The following is a 14,491-nucleotide window of genomic DNA, read 5'->3' as shown; positions in this document are numbered from 1 at the left end:
AAGGGACGTAGCCAGCGGTCAGGGATGAGTTGATGAGCGAGGTGAGGTAAGGGAGAAGGTCTCCGGAAATGGTCTGGAGAAGAGAGGAGGGGATAGGGTCAAGCGGGCAGGTTGTTGGGCTACCCCTCTGCCTATTGGCTTATTTACATATTCAAACCTGTCTTAAAATTCACCATCGTCCCTTTCATTAAGACATAAGCTTTTTACCTGACAGTTTGAAATGTAGCCTACACTTTGTGTGCTCTTGTAGGAAGCAATAACTCCCGAAGTATACATGTAATGAACAAGAGGGGAGACAGAGAGCTGGTTTCAAGCGCAGGGTGCAGCAGGTGTTTATTGCAAAGGACCACAGGAGGAGGCAGGTAGCTGGGTCCAGGGGCAGGCAGAAGGTCATACACAGGAGGAGGCAGGTAGCTGGGTCCAGGGGCAGGCAGAAGGTCATACACAGGAGGAGGCAGGTAGCTGGGTCCAGGGGCAGGCAGAAGGTCATACACAGGGGGTCCAAAAGTGTAACAGTACAGGCAGGGAAAAGACTACTAACGTAGTCCGGGAGATCAGGCAATAGGTAGGTAACAGGAAATCCAATAGGCCAAAGTAAAGGCAGGGAATAGGAAAAGGGCGTGTTAGTGAGGCAGGCAAAAACTATCATACACAGGAGGAGTAAATCACAGGCAACCCAGCGCTCCAAAAGAAGTGTCACAAAACAAACAAGACCTCACAGTGATGGGGTGCAAAGAACTGAACTGAATAGTGTGTGATAATGACATACAGGTGAGTGAACAGGTGATTAGAATTTAGGTGATTGGGATCTGGAGAGTGAGTTGCATTCAGGGGATGTAAGTGTTTGAGAGTGTGAGCTGGAAAGTGGGCTGGAAAGTGAGTTGCATTCAGGGGATCTATGTGTTTGAGGGTGTGAGTTGGAAGCAGGCTAATAACTCATCAACTAGCAAAGAATATCAAGAAATGTGCACTTGAGCGATTCTGCGCTCTGATCTGAACTGATGTGAAATGCGCATTCACTCTGGTGTGATTGAACGACCACTGGTGGGCAACCCCTTCCAATAAAAATCTACTCCGTTGTGCTCTGGGTCTGCCTTAAACAAAATCACAGACTCAATCTTGCAAAGTTATATTTGTTTTGGTTTGTTGCATTGAAAAGGGGCTGATAGGATATAGATTCGATCACAGAAAAAAACATTGATCTTTATAGTGCAAACTAATGGGGTTGAACTCGGTGAAGTTCAATCTCTTCCACCTCTGTGTAGCATGGCGTTTCTTCTGTGCAGCAGTCCTGGAGGAAGTGAGTGGCCACTCACGTGTGCAGTTTAGAGGGAACATTGCTGTCTAGTGCTCAGTCTGTTTTTAAAGGCCTCTCACTTACAGTAGCAATAAGAAACTGAGTTTTAACCAGTAGCTGATGCATCAAGGACTCCGGAGAAGGATGTTTCTCTTATATAACCAGTATGACTACAGAGAGAGACCAGTTACAACACCCTGACTAAAGAGACAGACCAGTTACAACAACCTGACTAAAGAGAGAGACCAGTTACAACACCCTGACTAAAGAGACAGACCAGTTACAACAACCTGACTACAGAGAGAGACCAGTTACAACAACCTGACTAAAGAGAGAGACCAGTTACAACACCCTGACTAAAGAGACAGACCAGTTACAACAACCTGACTAAAGAGACAGATCAGTTACAACACCCTGACTAAAGAGACAGACCAGTTACAACAACCTGACTAAAGAGACAGATCAGTTACAACAACCTGACTAAAGAGACAGACCAGTTACAACACCCTGACTAAAGAGACAGACCAGTTACAACACCCTGACTAAAGAGACAGACCAGTTACAACAACCTGACTAAAGAGACAGATCAGTTACAACAACCTGACTAAAGAGACAGACCAGTTACAACACCCTGACTAAAGAGACAGACCAGTTACAACACCCTGACTAAAGAGAGAGACCAGTTACAACACCCTGACTAAAGAGACAGACCAGTTACAACACCCTGACTACAGAGAGAGACCAGTTACAACACCCTGACTAAAGAACCAGACCAAGGGTCAAGGTCACAGTAATAGAAGGAAGAAACAGAGCTAGTAGAAAACAGCCAGTAGTGGGAGACAAACACTTTTAAAAGTATGTATTATACCCAACAAGAGGGACTTTTCTGACCTGTATTGCATTGACCAACAGATTATAGACAAAACCTCCAACTGACCCTTACCTTAACCCTAACCTTCACCTAATTTGAACTAATTCAGAATCTGAACAGATGATGAATATGATTAAATAAAATGATGTTCTTGAAGATTAAAATGAAGCCTTTTTCTGTATAGATGTCCTGTTGTATTTGTAGTGACTTTATATCCATGGATGAAAAGTGGCTTGTGTTTTCAGGACAGATGCAGTACATAAGACCTACATAGAATGTGAATAATGACATTTAGGGTACATCTCAAATAGCACCATATTCCCTATATAGTGCACTACTTTTGACCAGGGTCCATCAATATATAGAGTATTAAAGACTTTTACAAAGTATTGACTTAGGATGTGAATACTTATGTAAATTCTATATTATATTTAATTTTCAATAGATTTGCAAACATTTCTAAAAATATGTTTTAACTTTGTCGTTATGGGGTATTTTGCGTAGTTGAGTGAGATAAAAAATACATTTACTGCATTTTAAATTTAGTCTGTAACACAACAACATGTGTAAGAAGTCTAGGGGTGTGTGTTAAGTCACTGTATGTTAAGATGAATGCTCTAATTGTAAGTCTGCTAAATTACTAAAATGGAAATGTAATAGTAATTAATGGTAAATAATGTATTGTGTAACATTGGAGTCATTTTTATTGTAAATAAGAATATAATACCATGATTAAAGACAATCATGAATGAATTGTGAATAAATGAGTGAGGGAGTTACAGAGGTATAAATATCATACCCCCCCAAAAATGCTAACCCCCCTATTATTGGTAATGGTGAGAGGTTAGCATGTCTTGGGGGTATGATATAAAATGCTAACCTCCCCTATTATTGGTAATGGTGAGAGGTTAGCATGTCTTGGGGGTATGATATAAAATGCTAACCTCCCCTATTATTGGTAATGGTGAGAGGTTAGCATGTCTTGGGGGTATGATATAAAATGCTAACCTCCCCCATTATTGGTAATGGTGAGAGGTTAGCATGTCTTGGGGGTATGATATAAAATGCTAACCTCCACTATTATTGGTAATGGTGAGAGGTTAGCATGTCTTGGGGGTATGATCCTCTGTAACTTTCTCACTCAACATTATTTACCATTCATTAAATGAAAGGTGACATTCTGTACAGTCACCCCATATGAAACATTTGATCTCCAATCCAAAACGCTGCTGTATAGAGCCAAATGAAAAGTTGTAGCTTCACTGTCCAAATAAATACGTAAGGGAGTGTACGTGAGATAAGAAAAGACAGTATGTCACGTCACACCGCCTTTAATAGTGACAGGTCACAATGGTACAGTAAGGGTGTGGCGTCATTGTAAACATCGTTGATATTAAGCATCTCAATCACATCACGATAAAGGGAAGGAGTTCCCATAGGTCGTTTGGTGACCCGTTACTCTACTCACAGAACCAAGGTCACATCCATAGCCCAGCATTTTCATGTCTGTATTTATTCAAATGGAATACAACTGGAGAGTAACTTCAAAAGATACTCATAGCATCTCTGAATCTTTATGTGACATTCCTCCTCCAGACCTGATTGGGTGTTAGAAGGCTCCATTACAGCTGCTTCCCTTTGTCACGTTTCCTGTTAGGACCGGCCTGAATCCCAGACGATAAATCTTCCTGAGTTAAAGAGTTACAACGGTCAACAGAATCATCTTAAATGGGATTTTCTTACATTTGCTTGTCTTTATTAATATTGCAGGTCTTCCGGTGTGACCATGCTGAATAAGAGGTTAGACACCACAGTGTATTTCACAACAGGAGGATTTCAACCCAAACCAAATAGAAGGGATGTTATATCCTCTAAATAATCACACTCTCTATCCACCACATCTACATGTGTACTACATTTAGTGTGTATACTTTATACGCTTTATACATTAGGTGAAGTAGTCGAATCAAGGGCAGGTATTTATGACATAAGCTACTGAAAGAATGTTCATGCTAGTGTTGAAGAGCAGCATGATTGAAGTTGGGCTGAATGCTGCACCTGTTGAGGCAGGTCTGAGGGTGTTGGGGCTGGGTCTTGTTCTGCCCATGTTGAGACTGGGCCTGGTTCTTCCCATGTTGAGACAGGTCTGAGTGTTTGGAGGCTGGTCCAGGTGCTGCCCCTGTTTAGGCTGGGGCTGATGCTGGTGGCCCTGTTAGGTCCTGTGTGCTGGGGCCTCCCGCTCTATTGCCCTGTAGGGTGAAAGGAACCGTACACATAAATAGCAGCACAAGAATATAGATGGCGAGAGTAAGCAGTACCTGAACATATAGAAGAGCATGTAGGCACTCCGGGCTCTGGTCCTCAGCACAGTGTCTTCATTGGACATTGACACCTGGCTGTCGTTACAGCAGAACCAGTTTCCACTGGCATGCAATATGTCACTAATGTAGTGCCCTGTGGAACAAGGAAGACAGACTAGAGGTCAAAGGTCAGGCTATTGTGGGTAATAGAGTGTTTTGTAACAGTTAAACAGTTCATTTGGGAGGTATTTTATCTGTTACATGTGTCAAGTTTTGAAATCAGAGATAAACAAATACACATGGCATTAAATTAGACATGCCTCTCCATTCTTTTCAATTAAATTGAGCAAACTCTAAACATATTGCAGTGCTTGTTGGGATGACACTTCTCTCTGAAGCTTGCAGCCTTGCTAGCTTGGCCGACATGGCTGTTGGAGGGTCTAATTATCCCCTACCCCAGGGATCCCCAAATGGCGGCCCGCGGGACAAATTTGGCCCAAGGGTGATTTTATTTGGCCCCCTATGTTTTCTGACCAAATAAAACAGAATTGTTAAAAGACTGTAAAAACACCAGCAAATCAGCTCCAAGTGATTTTCACTTTGGAAATCTGTTTCAAAGTGTTCCCACGCATAATAAAGAGATATATGTCGTTGTACACAAATGTAAGCAAGGTTTGAAATTAGTGAAATATTATATCTGTTTGTCCTTCCTACGGTATATTTGCAGTCTACAAATTATTTGTAATTTTGTTCCACACCCCTTCCCATCTGGCTAAGAAAAAAACTGGACCCGAGGCTGAATCTAGTTGATGATCCCTGGCCTTCACCCTCAATAATTTTTACTCCCTCAGCTTTGGGATGCTTGTGTATACGGCAGAGGCACACGTGAACATGCAAATTGAGATCCAAGGAGAAGGGAGTGATTTGGAATTCAGCTGATGTCATATGTATTGTGCATCTGCATGTGTGTGTTTGATGGTATTTACTTACCGGAGTTTGCGGAGCCTCCCAAATGAGAGACTATGCCAGTCAACTGGTAGTAACCATTCACTGACTGTACTGGCTTCTGCTTCTGTAAGAAAACACATGTGATCATAGGATTCTCATTTCCTCTACAGTCCACCACACTGTCTACAGTCTACTACAGTACTAGTCTACTACAGGTCTACTACATCATGTACTCCTCATAACTATCTCAGTGTTCTGTCATAACTTATTTTTCACTGGTTTCTCTCTCTCTCTCTTCTCACCACTGAGGCTGTCAGCAGCACTTTCCCTAGTTCCTGCTCCTTTGAATCTGAGGGGTCAAATATACATATCAAGAGCTGTGAAAACGTGGTCACTTGTCTGAAATGCTCTGGACTAAAACAGCTCCCATATATCACTAAAGATATCTGAGAAACATTTTAAATTGCAGCTTCCAGCTTCTCTGTCAGCAGGACCGTTTTGGGAGTAGGTGGTTTGTGTGGTGTTGGAGCAAGAATAGTGTTATGGTGCCATGACCTACCTGAACAGCAGAGGGCGCTGTCTTTGGCCGCTCCAGGTGGGCTGGAGACTTGGCTGGCGAGGGTCTGGGGGATGGACCCCTGGATGCTGGGGGCCTGGTTGGTGAGGGCCTGTGGGCTGGCACTGTGCAGGTGTGGCACCATGTCCCCACAGAGGGTGGAGAGCCTCAGCTCCGAAGGAAACAAAAGAGGAGCCTCCAGCTTCTCCAACCCCCCAGGTCCTCCAAACCTCTTCAGATGCAGAACCAGCACACTGCCCAGAAACAGAGAGGAAGAGAGATGAACAGACAGACAATGAAACCAGTCAACAAAATAACAGATGAGTGAAATTTGTTTGGTGGTGCTCACCTCTAAGTCCTACAACCTGCTCAGGAAGGTAACTACTCCTAAAGGCTCAGGACATTAAACACTGCTAGTACTATGAGAGGTTATAAAGGGACAACTCACAGAGGCAGTGTGTGGAACTGCTCCACCTTTGAGGCGTGGAGGCCTTTACAGCCCTCACATGTGAATTCAACCTGTTCACTCTGGTTAGAAACAAAAGCATTACATAATGAATGATACCACTACAATAATAAGATAGCGTATTCTGAGGCAGTGGGCAGCTTGCCCTGGGTGTTAGTCTCTACATGCAGGGCTGAGCCCTAAGTGCTGACTTTGAAAGTGAGTGCTAGGCTGTTCAGCAAGGTGCGCTCAGGGCTGAAGTCCAATGAGAGGTGGTTGTAGTCCTCTCTGGTAGACGACTCGCGCCCACAGCTTCAGAAGCAGGACAAAGAGAAGAAAAATGCATGAAGTCTGTTTCTGTTTCAGGTCTCTACAATGTTTCTGTTATGCCATGTGTTTTGTAATATATATATATATAGAGAAAGATCATGTTCTCAGTAGATACATTACAACCAATGGGAGCTCTTACCTGGTACATGTGCGCACCGACACAAGTTGGAACTCCAGCTGGGAAACAGGGCAGGTATAGTTCATCCCGAGTGTCTTCAGAATCATGCCCTCCTCCTTCAGCTGGCACAGCATATTGACAAGTAACTCGTGTGCATCCTATGATGAGGAAGAGAAAGAAACACACCAAGATAAAAGCAAATGATGAAGAGAAAATGAACCCTTGCAAGAAGAGCACTCGTACACAAGAGAGTAGTGCCTCAGTTACCTGTTGCGTGTCCCCCAGATACTTCAAATCGTATCCTGACAAGGAGTACTTGACCTTCCACATGAGGTCTGCTTTTGAGGCCTGGTTTGCCACACTGTCAGGTAAACCCGAACGGTGCACATCAGACAGACACCTGTAGGGGAGACAGAGAGTAAGCTAGCAGCTGACTGGATGGTGTCAACCTACTGGCTTACGCCTGAAGAGGCAGATGAGTATATACAAATATGTTTTATCTAGTGGTACCCCATCATTAGAAATTATTCATTCGATTCGATGCAATTTCACCTTTGAGGACGGACAATGAAGCCAAACAACAAAAATGTGTTGTTTATTCTCATAAGATATTTGGTTTGGATACTGCTCTCAGTATTTTAAGGTAATGTGGAATGTTCAGTCATGGGTAATGGGTAATGTAGTCATTCTACACTTTCCAAATTGGCCTACAAAATGCCTACATGATAAACAGTGTGTCATTGTTGTTCCTCTTGGTTATGAAGATTCCGAAAACAAAATAAACTGGAAAATAAACCAAAAATACAATACACAGCAAAATATGAAGTGGTTAAGGTTAGGATAAGGGTTAGGATTAGTGAAAGTGCTATCTTAACCTGCTACGACAATCCCTTTCTGTATAAGTGGCGTGAAAAGAGTGTCCCTTCTTTAATTTATGACCACAATTAATGGGTGTGTGGGGTGAGTGTCTGCTTTTGAGCCTTCCCTTACCTGAGCAGGTTGGAGAAGGCGGAGGAGCTCCAGAGTTGTTCCTGGTGCAGGATTTCCTTTGAGAAGGACGGCAGGACCAGGAGGCACTGCAGGGTGGCGTTAAGGAAGCAAGTGTTGCCAATGTTAGGCAACCTGTGAAGAAGAAGCAGCCATCAGTACACACATAGAGATTAATCATAACCTTCACATCTCTATAAAGTGATGATAATGGCAGGGGATAAGGGATACATTATATTTAACACAAAGAAGTGGATGTCCTTTAGACCAAGATTGACATAATTCATGGGTTTATAAATATCTAATAAAATGGACATGCTTGATAGTAAGCCTTATCCCCATAGTATATCAGACACTGATCTCTAAACAATAAATAACTTATATTCAATGCATGTGCAGTGTGTTGTGGTTTACCCAAGACGTTCCATGTTGACCAGTTCCCCCCGTTCTCCTCTGGCCCCCTGGGTCTCTTCTGACCCTCTGGTGGCCGAGCTGGCCCTGGGAAGAGTCATGCTTCTGGTGGCTGAGCTGGTCCTGGGAAGAGTCATGTTTCTGGTGGCTGAGCTGGTCCTGGGAAGAGTCATGCTTCTGGTGGCTGAGCTGGCCCTGGGAAGAGTCATGCTTCTGGTGGCTGAGCTGGCCCTGGGAAGAGTCATGCTTCTGGTGGCTGAGCTGGCCCTGGGAAGAGTCATGTTTCTGGTGGCTGAGCTGGTCCTGGGAAGAGTCATGTTTCTGGTGGCTGAGCTGGCCCTGGGAAGAGTCATGCTTCTGGTGGCTGAGCTGGTCCTGGGAAGAGTCATGCTTCTGGTGGCTGAGCTGGTCCTGGGAAGAGTCATGTTTCTGGTGGCTGAGACTGGTCTCTGGGGCATTGGACCAGAGTGTTCCTGAAGAGACAGAGGTCTGGAGGAAGGAGAAAAACAGGTCTAACGCCTCCAACACATAGATATTATCACTCTACACAGTCTCTCTATTAAATACTGTACTGTACTATAAACACAGCTGAGTAGTTATGCATGTACTGCTGTCCATATAACTGCAGTGTACCAAGTAGACCAGGCCAATAGGTTAGTACTCTCTTTATCCACTAGATGTAGACAGAAGAGGCTAAAACTACAGTTTGAGGAAAATAACTTTCTGGGACTGTGTTTATCAAGTGTCTCAGAGTAGGAGTCTGATCTAGGACCAGTTTTGCATTTTAGATCATAGATCAATGAATCAGATTATTATGGACAGAGAGGACCTCATCCTAGATTAGCACTCATACTGTTGATTAACACTGGCCCTGGTCTGGTAGGACTAAACCCAACTCTCCAAAGAGACTCTAGGATGGCACTGTACTTTATGTTTGGATTACCTGACTGTTGTGCCCTCCTGACTGGTGTCTCCATGACGGTCCAGAGGGTTGGTAGGAGAGGGAGAACTAGGGTGGGACACCACTGGAGAGGATTTCACTGGGGGGTTTTTGGCAGGTGACCGGGGTACAGAGGGTTGTTTAGCAGGAGAGCAAGGCTGAGATGAACATTTAACAGGAGAGGGAGGTGGATGGAGGGAGGAGAGTAGGTCAGAGGGTGAGGGGTCAGAGGTAGCGGAGCCATTCCGTTCAGAACGGTCAGATGGAATTGGAGAGGGGATGAAGTGCCCCTCTCCTTCTTCTTTCTTGTCTTCTGCTCCACATCAACTGAATTTGCTTTCTGACGTTTTTTCTGTTGACAAGAAAATGTGATAGTGCTAAATACTTTCCCCCCAGATCCCCAGCCAATGGAAGAGGGGGTCATAAGAGTAGGAAGAGGTTGGCCTAAATGGAGAATCATAGGTATCTATCCTAAACCTCAAATAACACAGTATAGACAGGTTACATTGAGTGACATTTGCAAAAGCAGAACTTCATGTACATTTCATGTACACTTTTTACGTATTCGTCAATCAGATTGTAATTTTACTTTTATTCTTCCCACTAGGTTTAAGAGAAAAATACTACTCCAGAATTATAGTAGTTGTTAATTGATTAAATAACCTGATTTCATACCTTTTTGCACCAGCAGAAACAAGCCATGTCGATAACCAATGAAGACTGATACATTTCCTCATTAACCCATTGTTCAAATTGGCTTTAAGACCATTGTGATGTCATCGGTCATGTATGACACCACCATCTGGCAACCCAATCTATAACATTTTAAAATATATTGTTCAATGAACAAATATGTTTTATTGAAGAGCAAAGTTATGCAGTATACATACAATATTGTAGATAATATGCTCCATTGTATTCTTGTTTCTTTTTACATTCATTTTTTAATGTTGTTTCATTAAACGTAAGACCACAATAAAGGCATTTTAAGTGCCTTCATCTTCATCTGCATAGTTTTTTGATAGCTTCCATGTTGTTTGTGGTTTGGTCATCGGTTTATTTAAATGCTAAATGCTTTTTCTCTTATTCACCAGCAGATGGACAAAGGGTTGGTTAAAAGAATGTGAACAGGTGGTAGAGATTTAGCCTAAACCTCAAACAAGAATCCAGATTGGTTAGGGACAGTTTTCCGTATTCAATCTTGCTCTGAGGGCAGCTCTGTCTCAAGGACATAATGAATGTGATTGGTTCAATTAAAGCTCAATGGTCAGTGGGCAGAGCTTACAGTGCCCAATGCGTGTTAAATAAACTTGCTAGGTGATAAATTGGTCTTGAATGGAAGGCATAACACAAGGTTGCTGGAATTAATTTTGTTTTCTAACCCCTAAACAATTCTTCTTACCTAAACTTTACCCAACCCTAGCTAGAGTCCCAGGTCTGTTTAGTGCTGTCTTGCCAACTCCTACTAGCTAGAGTCCCAGGTCTGTTTAGTGCTGTCTTGCCAACTCCTACTAGCTAGAGTCCCAGGTCTGTTTAGTGCTGTCTTGCCTACTCCTACTAGCTAGAGTCCCAGTTCTGTTTAGTGTTGTCTTGCCAACTCCTACTAGCTATAGTCCCAGGTCTGTTTAGTGCTGTCTTGCCAACTCCTACTAGCTAGAGTCCCAGGTCTGTTTAGTGCTGTCTTGCCAACTCCTACTAGCTAGAGTCCCAGGTCTGTTTAGTGCTGTCTTGCCAACTCCTACTAGCTAGAGTCCCAGGTCTGTTTAGTGCTGTCTTGCCAACTCCTACTAGCTAGAGTCCCAGTCCCAGGTCTGTTTAGCGCTGTCTTGCCAACTCCTCCAGTGGTTCTTCGTTAAAAAGTTGCATCATACTGCAGCACAATTTACGGGCTGCCGCAGAATTCTATGGCACATTATTTATTATTTAAGTGTCAGACATTGTTGCCATTAACGCTCGTTAGAGCTAGTTTGACCACCAGAGAGCATCTTTGAGAAACATTTGACCGTTTTTAATATGAAACTAATCGTTGGATAACAGATCTGCTCTCGGAACTCATTTACACACGTTACTGTGTGTGTTTCGATTCTCTCTCGCACAAACACACACATACACGCTCACCCTCTATAACCACTCTTTATATTTACAGTGGTGATGGACAGCTGAAGGCATTTCGTTGTGAATTCTGAAAACAAGCCAACCTAACTCAGAAATACATTTCACTGGTTGCCATGGTGAATAATCCAATAATAATTGGTTGGACACATGAAAGGAAACAAAGAGTTTACCGGAATCTCAAAATGAATGTACTTGCAGATCAATTCAGATCAACAAATTACAATAGTAGATCTAATTACATTTAGAGGATTCTAAATTAACATCTAATGGGCTTTTATACAATGATAATGCAGGGATAATAATAAATTCATATATGTGTTGGGCAAATCTGGTTTTAGAGTACTTAAGCATTGAATACATTGAAGTTTGCCCATTTTGGCCTTTAGGCTAGACTTTACAATAGGACTCATCTCTGACTGCCTGCAACATCTACAGTGGTACAATATAAATATATTTTTGAATTACTTAAAAAAAATGTATATGTTTATTAAGTTGTCTTGCTTTTCTCAGAGCAGCACAAAACGGTGCTGAAATAGTTGACCATACGCAGGTAGGCTTTTTGCTTCAAATCCTATTGTAACAATTGGATGACATTGGGAGTTCCAGTAGCAGCAATTTGTTGCCTTTATTAGCCTACTTTATTCTTAAAATAACTCCAGCACATAAAAGAGAAAGGAGCCTTAATTAATTAAACAATAAAGTGATTTAATTCACAAATGCATTTGACTGTACTTAATATTGGCCATCAACCAGAAACACACCGTGGTAGAAACATGTTATTGATTATTATTTTATTTTTACTATTTCAAAATGCACACGTTTAATAAGCTACTGTGCAGTCTGACAAGTAAACATAGCCCACAGTACATAGTAAACATAGCCCACAGTACATAGTAAACATAGCCCACAGTACATAGTAAACATAGCCCACAGTACATAGTAAACATAGCCCACAGTACATAGTAAACATAGCCCACAGTACATAGTAAACATAGCCCACAGTACATAGTAAACATAGCCCACAGTACATAGTAAACATAGCCCACAGTACATAGTAAACATAGCCCACAGTACATAGTAAACATAGCCCACAGTACATAGTAAACATAGCCCACAGTACATAGTAAACATAGCCCACAGTACATAGTAAACATAGCCCACAGTACATAGTAAACATAGTAAACATAGCCCACAGTACATAGTAAACATAGCCCACAGTACATAGTAAACATAGCCCACAGTACATAGTAAACATAGCCCACAGTACATAGTAAACATAGCCCACAGTACATAGTAAACATAGCCCACAGTACATAGTAAACATAGCCCACAGTACATAGTAAACATAGCCCACAGTACATAGTAAACATAGCCCACAGTACATAGTAAACAAATTCCACAGTACATAGTAAACATAGCCCACAGTACATAGTAAACATAGCCCACAGTACATAGTAAACATAGCCCACAGTACATAGTAAACAGCCCACAGTACATAGTAAACATAGCCCACAGTACATAGTAAACATAGCCCACAGTACATAGTAAACATAGCCCACAGTACATAGTAAACATAGCCCACAGTACATAGTAAACATGGCAAAGATGCTTCATTCCTTACATAAGGGAGAGCAGGCCATGTCAAGACTTTCTCAGTGACCTCAAGTACTCATTAACTCTGTCTTGAATGTTTTTTCGGGTTGCATCAGTCTTGGTCACAGTATTAATGATGAACACCTGGAGGTTCACTGGTGAGCCACATTTGCCTCGGGATCCATCCCAGTTGGGGCGGCATGTAGTCTAGTGGTTAGAGCGTTGGGCCAGTAACCGGAAGGTTGTTGAATCAAATCCCTGAGCTGACAAGGTAAACATCTGTTGTTCTGCCCCTGAACAAGGCAGTTAACCCACTGTTCATAGGACATCATTGTAAATAAGAATTTGTTCTTAAATGACTTGCCTAGTTAAATAAAAAATACAAGTATCTGTCTCTACAAATAATGAGTGATACTGATTCATGTGCACCTTCATCAGATGAGCAGAATGGTACTGCTCTGCGTCCCCATTGATTGTGGTGTCCTGTGATAGAAATGGTAGATCAATTAAGAATTAAAAGTGACTCCAACACCCAAATTCTGCATAATGAAACATGTTTTAAGAATGTAGCAAAACCAACCGCTTTCATGGGAACCATGTGTTTTATGGGTGTGGCCCGTTGTCCAGCCCTTTGTCCACCGATCTCCACGGATGGTTGTCTGCATGGTTGGAGAAGACACAGCTACAGATGTATATTAGAGTTGAGGTTAGAAGAATAAGTTACTGTATTTGACCACACTCACATACGCACACACACATTAAATAGGTGAGAGTAACCTGTAGTATCATACCTTTATTTGTCCCAATCCTGGATGATACAGTAAAACACATGACCAAAGATCTTTAATCATTTGTGATTCAGTACATGTTCAGTGGTGGAAGAGACCCTCTGGAGTTGCTGCAGTGTGTCTGGGGCTGCTGTGTGTTCTTCTACTGGCTGGGATCATAGGCCTGTCTGTCTACTGTAAGTTTAGTATGTTGTCACTGAGACTTAAGTAGCCTAATTAATCATACTTACTCATTAATGGTGTTTTAGTTACATGTTTGATGAACTTTTCCCTTTTACAGATGGAGACATTGGTCATCACAAGTCAACACAGATAGACCAGCTACAGGACAGCAACAGCCTTCTGACTAAAGAGAGAGAGACCTGCTACAGTCCAGTTACAACACCATGACTAAAGAAAGAGACCAGCTACAGACAGAGAGATTTTCTTAGTGGGAGGCTTACCAATCTCAGTGAGTAAACTCACAGTCATACATTTTCATAAATTCCACACACTTTATCGTGTGTCTGAATTTTTATAAAGTATCCAGCGTGATAAGTTGAAGGAAATTCATGTTTTCATCTTGAAGAACAAACCTGTCCTGAAGGCTGGCAGAAGTTAAAATCCAGTTGGTACTTCCTGTCTACTGAGACTAAAACCTGGAAGGAGAGCAGACCTGGTGATTAGTTAGAGAGAGATATGATCATGCATATACTGTACATAAATATATTTACTGTATATATTTATCTTTCTCAACGACAGACATTTCTCTTCAACCTCAAGAAGAGAGTCTGGATTGGTCTGACTGACTCT

General features: G+C 42.2%; 1 protein-coding gene across 2 annotated transcripts; it reads right to left on the bottom strand.

Annotated features, from left to right (window-relative positions):
* Window positions 1–3,100: 3,100 nt before the first annotated feature.
* LOC115122109 (ubiquitin carboxyl-terminal hydrolase 37-like) lies at window positions 3,101–8,447 on the bottom strand. Of its 2 annotated transcripts, XM_065003752.1 has the most exons (11): window positions 8,267–8,447; window positions 7,856–7,987; window positions 7,133–7,265; window positions 6,887–7,023; window positions 6,630–6,729; window positions 6,421–6,500; window positions 5,976–6,226; window positions 5,459–5,540; window positions 4,487–4,622; window positions 4,227–4,417; window positions 3,101–3,856 (listed from the first exon to the last, which is right to left on the bottom strand). In XM_065003752.1, the coding sequence occupies exons 1-9, from the start codon at window positions 8,434–8,436 to the stop codon at window positions 4,610–4,612; spliced, it is 1,098 nt and encodes a 365-aa protein (XP_064859824.1). In that variant the 5' UTR covers window positions 8,437–8,447; the 3' UTR covers window positions 3,101–3,856; window positions 4,227–4,417; window positions 4,487–4,609. The 2 variants fall into 2 exon arrangements, with proteins under 2 accessions (XP_064859824.1, XP_064859823.1); XM_065003751.1 differs by having other exon boundaries at window positions 4,227–4,622.
* Window positions 8,448–14,491: the final 6,044 nt, after the last annotated feature.

Source organism: Oncorhynchus nerka, linkage group LG18 (genome assembly GCF_034236695.1).
Source record: "Oncorhynchus nerka isolate Pitt River linkage group LG18, Oner_Uvic_2.0, whole genome shotgun sequence".
In the NCBI taxonomy this organism is placed as follows: domain Eukaryota; kingdom Metazoa; phylum Chordata; class Actinopteri; order Salmoniformes; family Salmonidae; genus Oncorhynchus; species Oncorhynchus nerka.
This window is presented reverse-complemented; position numbering and strand designations above follow the sequence as displayed.

What these genes read in the sequence shown, in the direction of transcription:
- LOC115122109 (XM_065003751.1), bottom strand. Translation starts at nt 8,436, where the DNA reads ATGACTCTTCCCAGGACCAGCTCAGCCACCAGAAACATGACTCTTCCC. An exon ending in GCCTTCTCCAACCTGCTCAG is followed by an intron (nt 7,266 to 7,855) that starts GTAAGGGAAGGC and finishes TCTCCCCTACAG; the next exon opens with GTGTCTGTCTGATGTGCACC. An exon ending in GCCTAGCACTCACTTTCAAA is followed by an intron (nt 6,501 to 6,629) that starts GTCAGCACTTAG and finishes GTTTCTAACCAG; the next exon opens with AGTGAACAGGTTGAATTCAC.